Source organism: Camellia sinensis, chromosome 8 (genome assembly GCF_055761805.1).
Source record: "Camellia sinensis isolate YWXY chromosome 8, ASM5576180v1, whole genome shotgun sequence".
NCBI lineage: Eukaryota > Viridiplantae > Streptophyta > Magnoliopsida > Ericales > Theaceae > Camellia > Camellia sinensis.
The window spans coordinates 49,445,190-49,465,472 of record NC_138968.1 but is presented as its reverse complement, the minus strand read 5'-3'; the positions used below and the strand labels follow the sequence as shown (position 1 = coordinate 49,465,472).

Below are 20,283 nucleotides of genomic sequence, written 5' to 3'. Positions count from 1 at the left end.
TTTAAAATGTAAATTACTTAATTATTAAGTAAAAATCAATTAAATCCATTTGAGTTACTATCACTTCAAAATTTAAGTAATTCCTAAAATGCAAGTTCAAATTTTTTAAAAAAAAAATTATTTAACAGAAAACTTACTTTTTACTTGCCAAAATAATAAATACTTATGCATGACCTCACCACTGCTGCCATCAGACAACCACCACTAGTATCATCATCACGACATACACTGTTACCAAACTTGTTAGATATGTAAACAAAATAAATTTTGGCATAGAACCCTTCAATAATTTTTCTAATATTGGCAGGCATTTTTTTTTTAATTTTTTTTTTGCAACCTAGCCAAAGTGCAATTATCCCCATATCCATTACCACCATCTGCACATCAATGATAAACAACTTCATCATTTGCTCAAAAACAGGGTGCACATTAATCATGTTAAGTTTTATTCTTGGCAATCTCGCTTGACAAAACTCCTTTCAGATGTATTTGTTTTCGCACCTTTTATTTCAGTGAGGCAATGAGTTTATTAAATGCGAATCCAACCCGAATCGTACCTTTGTCAATTTCCATGGATCAAAACTGAGGTTGTAATAGAATCAAGTTTTTCAGATTTTCCAATTTTGGTCTCCCCGCTCGAGCGGGGATTGCAAGCTCACAATATCTCTGCTTCGCCTGAAAAAGTATTAGATGGTGTGATTCGACGCTCGAGCGTGGGGGCGTCCGCTCGAGCGTGAAGCCTATATGAATCACACAATTTTGAAGCCTCCGCTCGAGCGGGAATTCTCACGCTCGAGCGAACCGCACGAACACAGATTCTTAGATTTCTATAAGGAATTGGTTTTCTTCCAAAACTAAGATTACTTTGGATTTCTATAAATAGTTAGTTTTTCTCCCAAAACTTAGACAAGCCCTCAAGATCTTCTTTTTGAATTCTAAAGTTTATATCTGGAATTTTTTGCTAATTTTCTTTGATGTTTTCATTGAGTATTCAACTCGTGGTTTAAGAAGCATACATCAAAGGTTTGTTTGTTTATTCTACACAAAAGAAAGTTGTTCTTCGGTGGATTCTGAAGAATTCGAGCCCGAAGCTTTGGTGGATTCTGGAATGGCTCATCGTCAAGACAATTCCGAGGTAAAGACGGGGTTGGAAGAGGCACATAGAAGTAGGTTTAATTTGGGCGTGAATTCGCTAGGTAATTGAGAGTATACTCGTGTAATTCCTTTATATCTTCTTAGTGGATTGTTTTGTGGCTGTTACCCGTGATTTTTTATCATAATTAGACGTGTTCAATTGTGATTTTTCCACGTAAAATCATTATGTCGATTTGTCTTGATTGTTTGATTGAGATTGTTATATATTGCTTAAAAATAATACATAATCACAAATCAACATCTAAGGGATTTCTAGATTTTTCAAATCATAAGTGTGTTTGGTTTGAGTTTTCTAGATTAAATTTTTTGAAAACTGAATTTTTTATTTTTCGTGTTTTTTTGTTTTTAATGAATATTTTTAAAATTTTAAACATTTTTTTAATTTTTTAGATACACCTTACTTAGATATATTTAAAACGTAAAAAAATTGTGAATAAATATTTTAAAAAATTAATAAAAATATAAAAATATAAAAAAATGTACTGAATTCTCGTATTTTTTTTTTTTATTTTTGGTATTTAATGAATTTTTAAAAGATTTTTTTCACAAATTTTTTACTTTTTAGGTATATTTATGTTAGGTATATCTAAAAATTAAAAAAAATTGCTTAAAATATTTAAAAAATTCATTAAGAACAAAAAAATACGGAAAATAAGAAGGTAAATTTTCTAAAAACTGTTTTCAAAAAAACAAAACCAAACAAACTAATATATTCCACCATCTCTTAGCCTAACAATAATGGGCTACTGGGTGGCCTTCTATTATCTCCCAGTTAAGTAATTTTTAAGTGCCACCATAGGCACTAGGGAGGAAAAAACAAGAAAAAAAACCGATGGTTGAGATGACGTGTGCAGCACACCACACGTGCAAGCAAATAACTCGGGTAGAGGAACGCTCTCACTGGTCACGCAACGCCTCAACCATTAATAACTTCCTGCGATCTAAGTGCATAATTGGAGTCCAAAACAGCCAAAGCATGTAATCCGATAATTGGATATCTGAATTAAAGGCTACTTAAAATTTAAGTCCCTGGGCAATGTGGTTACAAAATTCACAACTTCCAGGTCCCTCAAAACACACAAGAACAAGCAATTGAATGGTATATAAATATATCATATCAGATGCCCTAACAGCTAGAACTTTGAGATCAAATCTCTAAGTGAACCAGTTGTATGACCTATATAGGCTTGTACGAAAATGGCACCCGTGCCCACATCTGAAAATCAAGCTAAGAAGCAATGCCACAAGGAAAAAAGGATGTAAGAGTTATGTGTCTGTTTTTTGAAAAACAAACTATAGCTCTGCTTTGGCAGATCGTGTGTCATCATTGCTCCTTTGCGAGAAGAGCCAACGAAACATTTGTGACAACTTACTGGTGAAAGGGATCTGCTCTTGTCCTTCTGACTTCAAATTACAGATCGTGTTGTAGTCATGCTTTAGATGAGGAGCAACTATTCTTTCCTGAAGAAAAACAAAAAAAAGTTTCTCTACAAACAAGAGAAAAGGCAACAATTTCTCAAAGTAAATTGAGAAGTTAGGATTAAAATAACAATACCTTGAAAACTTCAAATGGACAGAAATCGGAATTATCACAACCCTATTCACAGGAACACGAAAAAAAATTAAAAGGTTTGAAATATATATAGGAGAAAGGCACTGTAAGGTGTAAAAGAGCTTGCAAGGGCATTACAAGCTTCACAACAGTTAAAACATGGACATCCTATAAAAATTAACTCGTAGAGAAGGTGACTTAGGGGATAAATAAGTAAATTTCACCGAGTATTAGACAGATACAGGTGTATAGTACAACATGGAACTGCAAGTGAACCATTTCTAACCAAACCATCTCCAATCCATTGAAACAATAAACTAAATAGCATCCATTGAAACAATAAACTAAGGGAAAATTACATTGACCTCCCTTCAAGATTTGGAGATTGCATTAAAACCCACAAGTTTGACATAATTATATTCTATGTTACACGGACTCGGGTGCCTGTGCATATTTAAGGATAGACACCTCAAAACTAAAAATGGGGGATACGTGGATATAGATTCAAATTTAGATACGGATACGGGGATACATCAAATAATTATTTCTTAAACATATATTTTATATAAACATGAGTCAAAAAGTTGACCCAACAACTTTTTTATATATAATTTATGGACCAAACATACAGATTAGCCATAACAACCCATGATATTAAAAGATTTGTTAGCCAAAATTTTGTTAGGCCCAAATTTTTATTTTATTTATTTGGGTTCAGCCCAAATTTTTATTTATAATAAAATAGATAGAGCCTTGACAGAGAAAGAGATCAAAGTCGGTGGGATGAGAGAGAAAGAGAGCGACACAGAGAGAGGCTTACAGTGGTGCTCGTTGAAGTCGAAGGGGTGGCACTCGTCGAAGTTGACGGGGAAGTCGAAGGGATAGAGCTTGATTGGTGTGAGATCGAAGTCGTCGAAGCCGGCGACTAGAGGGATCAATGTTTTCACTCTTTTGAAGTCGGTGACCAAGTTCTCTCCTTGTTCTCTCCTCTTTCGTTTCTTTTGCATTTAGGGCAAAACAGAGCCATATCCGTTTGTAAAGAGCTGTATCCTGCACCCGTACCCGTGTCGTGTCGTGTCGTGTCGACGTGGTACCTCCCAAAATACAAAGAGTCCGTGCACCGTAGATTATATTGGGCTCCCTTAAGATTTTAATTCACGTAACACTTTATCCATTTTTATCATAAATTCGTTAGTCGTATTTATGGATGAAAAAATGTTGTCATCTCTTTCATACTAAAATGTATATATTACCTTGTTTATCTTTGTGTCTTCATTCCATTTGCATTAGTTTCAGTCTCTTCAATTTTACTAAAAAGGAGGTTAGTGTAATTATGTCAAAATTGTGGGGCTTATTGTATTTTCTCCAAACATCAAGAGAGGTCAGTGTAATTTACCCTAAAGATAGATAGATATTTACATATGAAGAACAAAGATCTATGTCATTTTGAAAAATTAGTCAACAAAAGCTTACTGGCATTGGAACAGGACGTTCATTATGTAGAACTTGAACAAAGTACTTGCTTGAAGACTTGTCCGGACAACTATAAAGTGCCAGCATATTATTCCCAGCAAAAGCCGCCACCGTACTGCCTCTCCAATTTCTTCTATGAGGAGGCTTTGGAGGGAGTTGCAAAGGCTGTTCCTTCTGTATTTTTTCAAACTCTGAAATATTCAACAAATAATTCCTAGTGAGGACACAACACGAGCACAAGTCATACGGAAGAAGTAGAAACACATTTTGGATGATCAAGATTTCCTCCAGATCGCCACCCCTCGCCCCAAAAACAAAAAACCCTTCAAACTCCATAAAATGACAAAAAAGAAAAGAAATGCATACATGTAACCATCATATAATAGATAGAGAATCAAATATGAGAATGAAAGTATTCACCAGATCCTTCAAGAAAGAGCCCAAGCAGACATGAGAATGGAACCAGAGTCTCTGCATGAGCGAATCGCAGTCTTGCCTTTTCGTAACTGCCAGGAGCATGTTCTTCTACAGTAACAGAAGGCGTAGATTATGAACAAGTAATATATCATTTGCATCACTTTTTTATTATGTGAAACATTCATTTGCTTTCCTTTTCCTTTTGTTCCCAGCATTAGCCATGAAGACTTCCAATTAAGTTCACGAGACATTTAATTTTTCAGATGAGTCTTGAAACCGATGCAATAGCATTAATAGCAAACAACCACAATGACGGTGAAAAATCATTAACAAGATTAAAGAATTAATGAACTAATGAGACCCACTTATACGACCAGGGGCTGAATTTCCTAGAACGACATCACATAGTTTCCAGTAAGATTATGTTATTGGAGCTGAGTTCAGCATCAGCCAACTAATCAATTGTAGTCCATGCCCAACCACCTAGAAAAACCCCACCTCGCACTAGCATAATAAAGAGGAAAGAATGAAATCTAAATAAAATCATTCCATTAAGTCATTCCTGTCCATATTATTCTATTAAACATCTCTGACCTCCAGCCAAAAACGTTCAGCCACTGTGTGCTGTGAGAAAAGGACACAGCACAAGGGTGTAAGACAGCAAAACTGCAAAAGCAGAATTAATTTGGTTTACTAACCGTCCTTGGCTTTAATAGCTTGTTCCATGGACTGAACAACATCTTCAAGCAATGGCACTCCCATCCTGTAGTTTAACGCATTGCCATAACCCTTTAATATGAACAGTCCCAAATCATCAGTCCACTCCAGCAAAGCAACCTAAAAATGTATATATTGGGCAAGTTAGTGTATACTGTGCAAGAAACAAACCATGGTACTGGCAACAACACAATTTGCACAGGTTAGTGGATAGCCGACACAGAAACAGAGGGGACAATAGATTCCACAACAGGTAAATAAACAGCAAAGCTACGTACCTCAGATGGAGTGAACGAAGCACAAGCTCGGTCAGTTATATTCAATAAAGATGCTTCCTGACATATTTAAAATTCAAATGAACAGTTACAAAGGACGAAATCATATAGATTAGAATTATTTGTTTAGAATTTTGGAGAGAGACAAAAAGAAAAGAAAAGGCATGACAAATAATAATCACCTCTTTGCACAAAAACCAGAGAGAAGACGTATCTTGTCTAGTAAAATTCAGCTTGTAACGCCTCACTAATGCATGGGTAATTTCATCCAAGATAGGTTCCTTAAGCTTTTGAACAGCAGGCTCCTGACTTTTCCTAAAGGCCTGCATTTTCAGAGATCTAAGCAATAAAAAACAAAGAAGAATCCTGTGTTTTAAAATTCAGCTCATAATGCCTCATTAATGCAAAAGTAATTTCATCCAAGATAGGTTACTGATGAATGCCTAAAATTGCATAATTATGTTGATTAATATAGGAGATGTTGCATTCTTTTGATATTAATTCCTTCCAATTATATTAATTGTGTGCTAATGCTTGTATTTACATTGTAGGAAATCTTTTGGCAACTAAAGTGGAGTTCAAGAGATTTGGGGAGGAAGTTAGGAATCAATGGAATGGTGCTTAATTGGATGAAAGTTGAAACAACAATTAATGTGCAATTGTTTAGGTATGAGCTATGTTGATAGCAAGAAGGCCCAGACGTGTACCTTGTAGTTCTGACAACAATCATGGAATCTCAGCCATCTATCACTTGCACGGCTTTCACTGGTTACTGCAAAAGCTCGATGATGCCCGGGTCCAAGGTTTCCTCTCCCACTAAACATACCCATACCAAATGCCACAGCACTAGCTGATGCCCGAGGAATCTATTCATAATTCATGGGAAAAGAAAAGATGTCTAACATTAATGAATTCCTACAGCAAGGAAAAACTTAAAAAAATATATATTTTCACAGTTAGTGTGATGCAACTGCCTTGTAACATAAAACTTGAGCCAAACAGCATTTTATGCTATAGAGGCAGTAGATGCAACAATTGGCACAAACCTCCAATATAAGTATCATCACGAAAGCAACGCAGCCAGCACTTTGCATAAGTGAATAAAAGGAAAAGTATGATGTGGCCAACCTGGGTTGCCTTTATTGCATAAATGTCTGGGTGGTAATCCTCATTAAACAGTTGTGAAAACTTTTCTCTGATTCTGATTGCAAGTTGATATAGTTCATCTTCTCCTTCACCAATTAATTCTCCACCCCTGAGCTTCCCTTTCCAAGGAGATTTCCAACCCCAAAACCAGGCAGGAACTTTTTGCAAATCCAACTTCTGCTCTTTTGCATCTTGCAGAAGTACTTCCAGACGAATGGCCAAATTGTCCAACTCTTTTATTCTTTTCTTGGTAGGAGCACGAGTTCCATGCCTTGCCTGGGATATACCAAAATTTCACTTATAAAAGTTAAACTTTTACCAAAATGAACAGGGCATTGCAAGCAGAAACTCAGCCAAATAACAGAAACTATAATGGCAAAAATGGAAGATTTCATAGGAACTTCCATAAAAAAATGCAAATGCAAGCAACAAGATGTTTTTGCAAATCACATAAACACAGCGCACAAAAATTTTCAGCTTTCCTGTAAAGTTTGTGGCTAATTCTCAATTTCCAAGTGTCCAGAACATGTATGTACATATTTTAAATAGTGTATAGAGCATAGATCCTAGCTAAGAAGATGATTTTAGCATATGACACATTTGACAGACAACCTGTTTGTACTTTTGAATAGTAGCAAACATATAAGCTCCAACAGAACATAAAGTTTTCCTTTCAAGTCAGGAAGACAAGGAAATATCTGTACTATATTAACATGTAAGGGAAACAAACTCTAGAGGAATTTGGGACTGTTATGCTGCCTCAGTTTTTCTGGTTGCATTTTCCTTTTCTTTTCCCTAAATTTGTTCTGCCCTTTTTTGTCCTTTTTGAGGAATTCTGTATGTTCTTTGCATTAGTTTCTTTCTCTCTAATAGATTTATGGAAAAGAATCACCTTAGACACAGTTAAGGATGGTATGCTCCCTTTGGATTCTTTTTTAGGTATGTCATTCTCCCTTAGCTCAACGATATGAAACAAATTTAAAACCCTTACAATGCTATGTACAAACACAGCTCTTAAAGAAAGTGATCAAAGGTGAACAAACACAGAGAAATTAGAATGAGTCTCAGTGTATTAGGATTAGCTTACTTAGCTCTGCATTCATACGAAGAAATCTATAACTGAATGGTTCAGAGATCACAAAACTCTAGGATTAGCTTGCTTAGTTGTCTTCTGCAGATTCTTCACCAGATATTCCAAAACTCTAGATTATGCAGTTCTTGATAATCTCAATGATGCAAGACATAGTTCAATTCTAAGAAGCATGGAACAACTGAAGGACATGAATACAACGTGATATGGATATGATGACACGACAATTTTCAAAAATATCAGGACACACAACATAGTATGAACATGACAAATAATATATATTCCAATGACTATGTATAAAAATAATGACAACTCCAAAAATATCTAAATTATTATATCAAAATAATAAAAAATAATCGTCCACATTCTTTGTATTGGAAAAAAACTAAGAAGCACCGACTCTCCAAGGTGGGTGTCATGTTTGTGTCCGACATGATGGGGACACGCATGTCCACGTGGCGTGTCAATTTTTTTAATTATTATTTTTTTCTAGGACACGCTGGCGGGCACTTCATGGACACACGTGTCCTACATTTGGACACACCTCATGATACATTTGTATGTTTTCTCTTTATTTTTTATAATTAAAAAAAAAAATTGATTTGGGGTCAAAGTAAAATATATAGAAATAAAGAGGGAATAACTAGAAAAAAATAAAATACACCCACATATCTATCGATGCCTCTCATATCTATGTATCCTAAATTTATATTCAAATAATAAACAAAAATATATACTTTTGTCGTATCTCCACAGTGTCTATGTCCTAATTTTTTAATAATAGCTGTGTCCCGTGTGTCCGTACCCATATCCAAATCCATATCTGTGCTCCTTAGGTAAAGAACTGTGGGGAGAAAAAAGAAGAAAAAACCTGGATCCTATGAATGCGCCTGTTTTCATCTTAATCATCAGATCCCAAGCTATTTTTTAAAACTTAACATGTCCTTCATATATGTCCAAGCCATGGACACTTGTCCCCCAAGTATCAAAAATGTGTCTGGTTCTAAATTTTTTTAAAATAGTAGGACAAGTTTAGATGCATGTTCAACATGCATTGGGGAGTTTTCAACTTGGTGTCCAACACAGATAGTACATGTCATCTTCTTTGAAGTGTTTGCTAAGCTCAAGTATCTTCAAAGCATCAACCTCAACTAGAATTTGTTTGATGCACCCTCTGCTGTGAGCATTAACCAAAAGGCCTATGAATGAAAAATTTAAGACATCATGTAATTACCCACAACATAACTATCTGAGATCGCTACATTCTCAAAGCATCAAGCACATCAAAAGTTTGTTTAGTACACCCTCTGATGTCAACATCAGTATGCCCACAAAACTGCTACATTAAAATTTGTCCCAGACTATAAAATCTAATTTCTTATTGCTTCACATAATTTAATAAATGGTGTGCTAACTACTTTTCAATTGATCCAAATATACATAGAGAAAATATATGAACATATAAATTGATTTGCATTAGCGGTTTGAACTTGCAAGTGAGAATTACCACAAGATTTAAATGAATAGGAGTACATTGGTCTGCAATGTTAGAAGGTACAAACGAATTGTCAGATATGTCTTTCACAGCACCATACCTGCACATTGAAAAAAAAGACAAAAAAAAACAAAACAAAACAAAAGGAAAGGAAAGTGATCAATCAAGCAATTCCATTAATCAGAGAAAACAAATATATACTTGAGCAATGTTTTCTTCTAAAAACAACATGCCGGCTTCCCACAAGTTGAAGACAATAGCTGCTAGAAAACAAATACAACAAGGAAGAGATATTTTTCATTTTCTTTTGCTAAATAAAATAGAATGATTGAGTTAAATTGAAAATGATGAGGTTGTTTTTCTATTGAAAAACTTTGTTATTTGGGACCGAGAAAACAAAAGCCTCTACTCCACCATATTCAACTTTCAAATTATTCATTTTGCTTTAGTAGTCAAACGAAAAATGTTAAATTTTGTTTCTCAAGCTTTCGGCAACCAGACAAAGGGTAAAAACTACAAGGTTATGCAAATAAGGTCAAAACTACAAGGCTATGCAGATTCGTACACACACATAATTATAATTATATTATATATATAAACACATAATATTACCCTATAATATCTGGCCTCGATTCATGGTTGTTAGAATTTTGCGATTTACAATTCAATAAGAGTTTCAACTAAAATGATTCAATTCGTGCTATTGAATCTTACATTAAGTGAATTGTTCAATTCAACTATGATTCACTAGTTTATTGCGATTTACTACAATTTGCTACGATTCACTACAAGCTGCTTGTATAATCTGTGAAAAAGAAAAAGGAAAAGAGAGATAGATCAACTAATTATATTGATATACATAGTTTTATATGCATTCACATATATGCAATTTAGTTATATTGGTTTTTTTTTTTTTTTAAACTTTTAAAACTCTTTGTGTATTTTTATATGTATAGACAAATATAAAATTATGTATTAGGCTAAAAAAGTGAATCTTACGATTCACTATATTAAGAAAACGATTTATGATTCGATTTACGATTTGACAACAACGCTTCTATCTATGAAATTTTGTTTCTCAAACTTTCAATGACCAGGCTGACAGTAAAACTACAAGGTCATGTAATTACATACAAACATTGTTACATCAATACTATATTATATTATATAAAGCTAACAACTCAATTTGGTGTGAACAACAAAGTGAAAACGTGAAACCCCTTTTTGAATTCCAAAATTATCCAACAAAAATTTACCAGTTGAAAAAACTCTTGTTAGTCTTAACTGTCAAGGCAAAATTGCAAAATCCACACATTCAAAATCAATTTCTACTTAATCTATCAGGATTCCCAACCCCACCTAATGATTGCATTCGTTCCTCCCTTGGTGTCTTGGTGACAATCCAAGTCATAGGTTGTGTTACATGGACTCTTCTATTTCCCCAAAAGTACTCGTGTCTACCAGATATGACAAGGGTAAGGGTGTGGAATATGTGTCCGACACCTGTAGACACTAGGATCTTTTAATTTGTTACAATATAGGAAGAAGAAACTCACATTTTGTAGTTAAGCAATATTATGTATTAGAGTTAGAAATTTTCAAAATTTTCTTGAATTCTATTTAATTTCTAGTATAATTCTACATAATTTACAATATCTCATAAGAGAATATTACATAATATGCAATATATATGTATATATGACGTGTCTCCATACCCATATCCAATTTTGGATATGTATCCAAGATCCTAATATTTAAGTTTATGAAGGTCTCACACTTGGATACATACCCACACCCAACACTCTGTACCCGAGTCCCTGTAACATAGCTCACATGTTGTTTTCTCCCTCTCTGGTGTATTGTACATATATGGGTGTGTTTGATTTCATGTTTAACATCATTTGTTGCCCCCCCCCCCCCCTCTTCTCTCTCTCTCTCTGGCAATAGTCTATTCTCTATTCCTTTGGGCACCAAGAATTAAAGTAACCATTTTATGATTTTAATTTGAAGTTTTGGTTTCAATTGTCAAATTTGAGGTAATTGTGTGTACCACAACTTAGTATGTATATAAATATATCTTAATAGTTACAGTTACTCTTATTTACTAGACTAATTACAATATGATCATTCTTGAAAGGAAATAAAAAATAAAAAAAAAATGACAAAGCTTCAAAACAGTTCAAAATTGTGTGTTTTATAAAATACAATGGATAGCAATTGATAGAATAGATATATACACACAGTAACACAGTCTCAGAGATATGGTTTATGATCCATTAAATTGCTTCCGAGACCAAGCCCTAAAACTTGATTTGAGTGTTGGATTATGGAGAAGACAATTAAGAGAGAGAAAACCTCGTCACAGTAGAGAGATGTTGACGAACGTCGAAAGGTTGTTCTTGGGCGTTTGAGTTTACTAACACTGCAGATAAGAATAGTAACAGAACAGCTTCCATGGCCTCCTTTTCCATTCTCTCTCTCTCGCTCTCTCTAAGATGGTGATGGTGGGGATTCGAATTCGAAGAACACCGAAAAAGAAGGAGAGGGGGAATTTTTCGGGGGAATTTTTTAGTTTACAAATTACATAGGGCGCTGTTTGGGAAGTTAGGTTCATTATTTTATTATTTTAGGCCTAGTTTATTTTAGTAATTTTTTAATTTTTTATAAAAAAAAGTAGAAAGAGTTCACTATTTCATTATTTTAGGTCCGGAATAGGTTATTTTAATAATTTTTTAATTTTTTATAAAGAGATATACAAAAAAATAGAAAGAATAATGTGATAATTTATAATGACTGTTTAACTTTTTTTTAATTAAAATATATAATTAATAAATAAAACCTTAAACGGGTTTAAATAGTTATATTTGAAAAGTTAGTTGACTTTTTTTAGTTGATTTGATAATTATGAGAGAAAAATTAAAATAATTATAAATTAGATGTAATATTTTATCTTATTAATTATTTTAATCTATTTTGTCTTTTAATAAATTATTTTAGCTCAATCCTATGGGGCTTTTCCCAAAATAAGCTAAAATAGCAACTTATTTTCCAAACTAGGTCTAGTTTGGACGAAATTTCTAAAAAAAGTTAAAACGTTATTACAAATCACGTAAAACGTGATTACAAATCACGCTTTTAAAAAAATCTATTTAGCGTGGTTAGAAACCACATTTTTAAATAAAATTGTTTTACAACCAAAATATTAAATAAAATTGTTTTACAACCAAAATATTAAATAAAATTGTTTTACAACCAAAATATAAGACAAGTAGGGAGATAGCTTAAATGGTAGTGTGCTCCTTTCCCATGGGGTTCAATCCCTCACATCTCAAAACTATTGTTCTTTTCAAATTCAATTCAAATTTTTTTTTTCCCCTTCCACTTACTGTATTCTTTATATATTTATGTAATTTTTTTTTATCAAAAAACATTTGTTTGGTTAACTAATATTTATAATAAAAATTATATTTAAAATAAAAAAAAAATTTATAAATTTTTTAATATTTAAAATATTAAAAAAAACATAACACATAAATGTATGAAATATAATGCACATTAAAATAAATAAATAAATATTTATGTGTTGTATTTTTTTAATATTTTAAATATTAAAAAATTTATTTTTTTATTTTAAATATATAATTTTTATTATAAATATTTTATTTTATTTTATAAATATATTTTTAAATATTTTAATTTTTTTGTAATATGTTTGGTTACGATTTGAGTGTAGAGTTTTGAAAGTAGTGTGGAATTTCGAATTATGTGTTTGGTTATGAGGTTTGAAAATAATTTTTTTATTGAGTTTTGAGTTATGTGTTTGGTTATGATATGAGTATGGAAATGTGCTTTTTGTTTAAAATATTAAAATTTAAAAAATTAAAATATATACAAAATAAAATAAAATATTTAAAATAAAAAAAATTATATACTTAAAATAAAAAAAATAAAATTTTCTTAAATATTTTTTAATATTTAAAAAAAAATAAATCCAAAAATGTAGTTTCAAACGCTTTTCGTTTCTTCCAAACATGTCCTCCAATCCAAAAATATTTTTTAATATTTTAAAGGAAGGGCAATAAGGTCATTTATTACAGAAAAGTTAACCCCGTTAGTTCCAATTTGATAGAAGGGGGGTATCTGCATAATGTCAAGTAAAGTAGGGGAGATTATTGTAATTATTTTTTTATTTAAAAAATTTTAACAACACTTAAAACAAAATAAAATAAAATATTAATTTAAAACAAAACACATAACAAAAAAATTAAAATATTTAATTTTTAATTACGATTTAAAATATAAATTTTGTTATATTTTGTTACGATCGTAACCAAATCGTAAAATATATTTTAATTTTGTTACGAAATTATAACCAAACACATAACAAAAAAATTAAAATATTTAAAAATATATTTATAAAATAAAATAAAATAAAATATTTATAATAAAAATTATATATTTAAAATAAAATAAATTTTTTTTAATATTTAAAATATTAAAAAAATACAACACATAAATATTTATTTATTTATTTTAATGTGCATTATATTTTATACATTTACGTGTTATATTTTTTAGGGGGATGCACCAATAAATCCCAAATTAATAACTTATACACTGTTTAGTCCTAAAAGTTTTCTTGTAGACTGAAAGGTCCCATTACAATGTTTCAAACATCAGATTAATGTTTCGAACATTAGATTTCGAACATCAGATTAATGTTTCGAACATTAAATTTCGAACATCAGGTTAATGTTTCAAACATTAGATTGATGTGCAAATGGGACTAAATGGAGCATAAGAAAACTTTTAGGACTAAATGGTTTAACTTTTCAGAAACTAGGACTTATGGGTAAATTTTTCTATTTTTTTAATATTTTAAATATTAAAAATTTTCAAAATTTTATTTTTTATTTTAAATATAATTTTTATTATAAATATTAGTTAAGTAAACAAATGTTTTACTTTTTTTTGATAAAAAAAAATTACATAATAAATATATAAAGTATAGAGTAAGTGGAAGGAAAAAAAAAATTGAATTGAAAAAAGTAAAAGTTTGGAGATGTGAGGGATTGAACTCGTAACTCTCCCATGGAAATGAACACACTACCATTTGAACTACCTCCCTAATTATCCCATATTTTGGTTACAAAATAGTTTTATTTAAAAGCGTGGTTAGAAACAACGCATTCTTTACAAAAACAGATTTCTTTAAAAACTTGGTTTATAACCACGCTTTCTTAATTAAAAGCGTGATTTAGAACAACGCTTTTACGATTTTATCAAATTTTCACGATTGGGCCTGAAATATGGTGAAAGCATAATTTATAATAATGCTTTAAGTTATTTTGAAAATTCCGTCTAAATTAGGCCTAATTTAAAAAATAAATTACTATTTTAACTTATTTTAGGAATAGCCCCCAATCTTATTCCTAAACACCTCTACTTGTAAACGGTTGTACAGTAGCTTGGAAGGCGAGAAAAGAAAAGATTCCTTCCCTTACTTTAGATGGTTAGCTAGGTTTAATATAGGAATGTTTTGGAAAATTGGTAAAAAATTAATTTTTATTTTTTTTTTTATTTTGAGTCACATTATCTTTCATATATTTTATTTATAAAAAGATAAAATAAGTTAAAAAAAGTCAAAAAAATTAAGCCTGCGTTTGGTTGTGTTTTGTAAGTGTGATTTGAGAGTATGAGTTGTATTTTGAGTTTGTGTGTTGTAGAATTATGATTTGAGTGTAGAAAATTTGTTTGGTAAAGAGTTTTGAAAATAATTTTGAAAAAGAGGTTTGATTTGAGTGGGAAATTGTTGATGTGACAATTGATATGTGATACAAAAATTTACAACTCATAACTAAACATACAACTCAAAATAATTTTAAAGCACATAAAAAATTTTAAAAATTTCAGAAAATATTTTTCCCGATTATGTAAATCAATTGCAAAAAAAAAAAAAAAAAAAAAAAATCTGGAATTCAGAGGACATCCGGGTGGACGTCCCCAAGGACATCCGGGTGGTCTTCCAGGTGGACATCCCCAAGGCATAAATTTAAAAAAAAAAAAGAAGGAACAATACGTCTGATATTGCAGAGTAACACAGATGTTCTGTGCAGAGTTCTCAAAACAGCATTTGAGAATCACAACCAAACACAATGCTTGAATTAAGATGTAGAATTGTGATTTGAAATCACAACCAAACACAGCCTAATTTTTTATCAACTTTTCAAAACACTCCATAATAAAAAATGATTGGAGATGGTGACAAAAGATTATCAACAGATGTTTTATTTCTCATAAAAAAATGGTGAGATTTGATAAGTAAGAAATTCAGTTTAATGAAAGTTTTTTAGAGTATCAAAATTTTTTTATAAAAAAACATAATTTATTAATATAGATAGTTATTTTAATAAAATAAAATATAAGGTAACGTTTGGTAGAGTTTTAGAATTATAATTTGATAATAGAGTTGTATTTTGAGTTTGTGAGTTTTAGAATTATGATTTAAAAAGAGAAAATTTATTTAGTTATGAGTTTTAAATAGAATTTAAAATTATATTTTAAATTTTTGATATTACATATAAAATGAAAAAATTTATTTAATTATGAGTTTTGAAAAACGTTTTCAAAACTTAATTGAAAAACTTATAACTCATAACCAAATACACAACTCAAAACTCTATTGAAAATTCTATTCAAAATTCATAACCAAACTCTTTTTAAAATTCAATTCAAAAAAATAATTTGTCATTTTGGTCTAAAAAAATAGTATCTATATTTAAAAAATATTAAAAACAAATATATATTTTTTTTCCCAAATAATAGGTAGTGATTGGCTATTGAAAAAAAAATGTACTAATCCAGTCAACCAGTCGGACATCTAGGAGGATGTCCAGGTGGACGATCAGGTAGATCAAAATTTCAAAACTGTTTGGTTTACCAATCATGCTTTCAAAATCTGTTTTGAAATTGATTTGAAATTACAATTTGAAAACTCAAACCAAATATAACATTAGAATGTAAGGGTGAAATTAATTTTAGATACGTAAACCAAACACAACCTTAATACTTTCTTTTCTTTTCTTTCTTTTATTTACTTTATCCATCATTCACCCCCCCTCCCGCCCCGGTTACTTAAAGTAAGAAGTCACAAATAATTTATTTTTCTCACCTTACTTCACCATTCAAGCGGTGTGTAAGGTTGCAAATATAACATTAGAATGTAAGGGTGAAATTAATTTTAGATACGTTAACCAAACACAACCTTAATACTTTCTTTTCTTTTCTTTCTTTTATTTACTTTATCCATCATTCACCCCCCCCTCGTTACTTAAAGTAAGAAGTCACAAATAATTTATTTTTCTCACCTTACTTCACCATTCAAGCGGTGTGTAAGGTTGCATTTGGTTTAATTTTAAAATAATGATTTCAGAATGAAATTGGATTTTGAATTTGTTATTTATTGAATCATGATTTGAAAAGAAAAAATTTGTTTGATTATAAGTTTTGAAAAATGTTTTGAATTGAATTTTAAATTTTTGAAATGAGTTTTGAAATAAGACAAGCTGTTTGGTTATAAGTTTTGAAATTTTCAAAACTTAATTAAAAAACTTATAACTCATAATCAAACACACAACTCAAAACTATATTGAAAATTCTATTAAAAAACTCTTTTTAAAATTCAATTTAAAAAAATAATTATTTTTTATTTAAAAAAATCAAAAAATTCTGAAATTATTTTTTTATTTAAAATATTAAATATATATATATATATATTATTTTTGGTTAAAAAAATATTTAGCTAGTCCTTTAAAATTACTTTTGATTGTATATTTGGTTGACATTTTTTTTAATAGTTTTGTTTAAAAATATTTTTTTATTTTTTAAAAATTACTGGGACAAATTAATTTTTATTGAATTTTTTTTGGTTAATATTATTGAATAATTTTCACTGTATTTGAAAAATAATTTCTGTTGTGTAATTAACAACAAACAGAATATATAAGAAATAAAATAAATGAGAGAATTCGTTTGATTACAAAAATCAAACCAGAAAAATAAAATAAAAAAATTAAAAACAGATTTTTATTTTGTTACAAAAACAAAATCAAAATTTGATTTAAATAAAATAAAATAAACAAAAAATAAATAACCAACTTACTTGATTAATTTCTTGAATAATATTCAGATCAAGTCCAGTGTTCGACACTGTTTCTTTAAGACAGATTCGTTATCTTCACGGTACTTTCTGAACGTGGACGTTTATCTTTCAGGATGAAATGATCAACAACGAAGAAATGCAGCACTACAATTTATTCGTACAACGAACACACTAAGTGTATATACTATTTCTCACAAAAAACTAATGCAACAATATAAAGAGAATAATAGCAGAATTATTTGGGACGAAAATAGTAAATTTTTTCATCAAATGAGGGCTAGTCTATTTATAGATGTAGTGACACCTTTTAATTTTGAATTAAATAGGTACTGAACCTGTTGGTTTGAAATTGGTACTGTTTGGGCTTGAATTCAAACAGATATGAATCTGTGTGGGTTTGAATTTTGAACAAAACCGATTCTGGGTTTGTAACAGATTCGGATCTGTTAGACAAAGGGCAAACTGTTTTGAATTTCAAAAATTGAAATTAACTTGGATAGAAATTCGGAATTAATTTCGAATTTATTGGACAGATTTTATTTCAAAAAATAAAATAAAATTAAAATGTTTTTGGCCCAAGAAAATTAGTATTGGGCTGGACAAGCCCAACCCAACCTCACACCACGCACCCGCGTCGAAGCCTAGGCCCAGGCCGACTGGATGGCAGTGCACGTGTGGTGATTTTTGGATCCAATGAGTCTAGCCCAATTTGGCCATTGGGGTACATCCCAAGTTCCAATCACATGCCTTATAAACCCATTCAAAACTTTTCACAAAATAAATGTAGGACAAGTCAATTTTCAAACCTTTAAGGATTTTCCCCCAAAACTCTATTTCCTTGAAGCACGCTTTGACTTCAATTTTTCATGCATTCGATAATGGTTTTGAGTAACAAAATATACCATGTGAATCACAACGCAGCATAGAACACGTTATCACTTAGACCCGTCAAATTTGGCGTATGGGTCCTACCTAAAAAATAGATCAAAGTTAAGAAAAAATTCTCTTTTTCCAGAATTTTTCCCAACCATTTCTAACAAATTTTAAACAAATGGCCAAATAATTTGTCATTTTGATTTTAAAAAAATAATTTTTATATTTAAAAATATCAAAAACAAATATAATACATATTTTTTTCAAATAACAGGTGGAAATTGCCAAAAAAAAAAAATATTGTTCTGGTGAACCGGTCGGATGACCGGCCCGATGTTTGGGAGGATATCTGATAGGATGACCGGATAAACCTAAAAATTTAAAAATTATCTGGGAGAATGTCTGGGCGGATGACCGGATAGTCAAAAAAATTTAAAAATTCTCTAATTTACCAAATATGTTTTGATATGTGATTTGAAATCATATTTTAAAAACTATAATCACACACAGAATTTAAATATGAGGGTGAAATCATGATTTGGGACCCAAATCAAACAAAACCTAAGGTTCTTCGAGAAGCCGGAATTTGTAGTGCGCGGCGTATGAAATTAAATTGTCTCGCACGATCATAGACTCTCGATCACTATTGCGGCGGCTGTTGCTATTACAGATTAGTTTGATTGAGGCTTCTGTTGGATGATCCGACCGTTCATCACTTTTTTTTCATTTTGTTCAGCACAGAGAATTTTTTTTTAATTTTTTTTTTTAAATACACATGTTGTTACAAAATAAAATCAATTTATTTTATTATTTTAAGCTATATGTAAATATTTCTATAAAAATAAAAAGTATACATTAATTTTGAACTAACTACAAAAGTTTGATTGTTAAAGGAACACCTCAAAAAAAAAAAAAAAAAAAAAGAAACATAAAATTTCAATTCAAAATATTAAAATTTTACTATCATTATTTTAAAATTATGATTTTTTAATTAGTCCTACTACAGGTTATATTGGTTTAGGATAATATTACTATATACAAGTTATGATATTTGTAAGTTTGATTACCACAAATGTCATAACTGAATCTTAGAGGATTCATAATTAAAAATAAAAAAAAGAGTTATAATCAAATACCGTATAACTAAAGAGCTTGTGGATCATAACAAAAATAATATCATAAAAAATATCAGAATGAATTATAATTAACACTATAATATGTCATAATAAAAAACCATAAAGATCGTAACCAATATTGCATATAGTATATACTCCATAGAATTTTTCATCGGTTTATGTTCGTTGATATTTTGAATTGTCAAACTTTGAAATTATGATTTTTATATTAGTCTTATTAAAGGTTATATATCTATTTTATGTATAAAGTGAACACCCATGGCAATGTCTTGAAACCTTAGCTTCTCTAATAAAGAACACCCTTATTATTTGAGTAGCACACAATATGTAATATATTTTTTGTTTTATTTTTACTTATTTAAATTACAGACATATCGCGTGTGCCAACATATATAACTATTGAGGGCATCTGCTAATACACATATAACTATCACTTAAAATTAAAAATTTGGGTCAATTATACTTTACCCCATGTGATTTCACGCGGTAACACATTATCCCTTAGGATTTATAATTGTACTCATAAACCCTCCGTAGTTTGGAGTGATGTGCAAAAGTGATGGCACGTTATAGAAGTGATGAAAAGATGAAAATACCCTTAAATATTTATAGCACCTAGCTGCTGTAGTCCTTTCAATTGCTTGATTACAAACTAAAGAGAGAGAGAGAGATATGGAGGGTTAGGGTTTGAAAAGATTTTGGAGAATCGAACCAGTAACAAGTTATTGAAGCTAAAACGCAAACATATTTGGCAAATTTGTTGAAAGTAACGATCAAGTAATCTTAAATTTAT

The 20,283-nt window shown here is 30.4% G+C and overlaps 1 protein-coding gene across 2 annotated transcripts; it reads right to left on the bottom strand.

The window, feature by feature from the left end:
• Positions 1–2,134: 2,134 nt before the first annotated feature.
• LOC114292464 (uncharacterized) lies at positions 2,135–11,932 on the bottom strand. Of its 2 annotated transcripts, none has more exons than XR_014337661.1 (11): positions 11,676–11,932; positions 9,333–9,420; positions 6,718–7,011; positions 6,297–6,455; positions 5,772–5,912; positions 5,593–5,649; positions 5,296–5,434; positions 4,601–4,705; positions 3,528–4,371; positions 2,711–2,752; positions 2,135–2,616 (listed from the first exon to the last, which is right to left on the bottom strand). XR_014337661.1 is itself a non-coding variant. In XM_028236430.2 (11 exons), the coding sequence occupies exons 1-11, from the start codon at positions 11,789–11,791 to the stop codon at positions 2,449–2,451; spliced, it is 1,500 nt and encodes a 499-aa protein (XP_028092231.2). In that variant the 5' UTR covers positions 11,792–11,932; the 3' UTR covers positions 2,135–2,448. The 2 variants fall into 2 exon arrangements, 1 of the variants encoding a protein (XP_028092231.2); XM_028236430.2 differs by having other exon boundaries at positions 4,181–4,371.
• Positions 11,933–20,283: the final 8,351 nt, after the last annotated feature.

Coding starts and splice junctions, on each gene's coding strand:
- LOC114292464 (XM_028236430.2), bottom strand. CDS start 11,791: ATGGAAAAGGAGGCCATGGAAGCTGTTCTGTTACTATTCTTATCTGCA. Junction 5,435..5,592: donor CTTCGTTCACTCCATCTGAG/GTACGTAGCTTT, acceptor ATACATTTTTAG/GTTGCTTTGCTGGAGTGGAC. Junction 4,372..4,600: donor GCTCTTTCTTGAAGGATCTG/GTGAATACTTTC, acceptor TGAATATTTCAG/AGTTTGAAAAAATACAGAAG.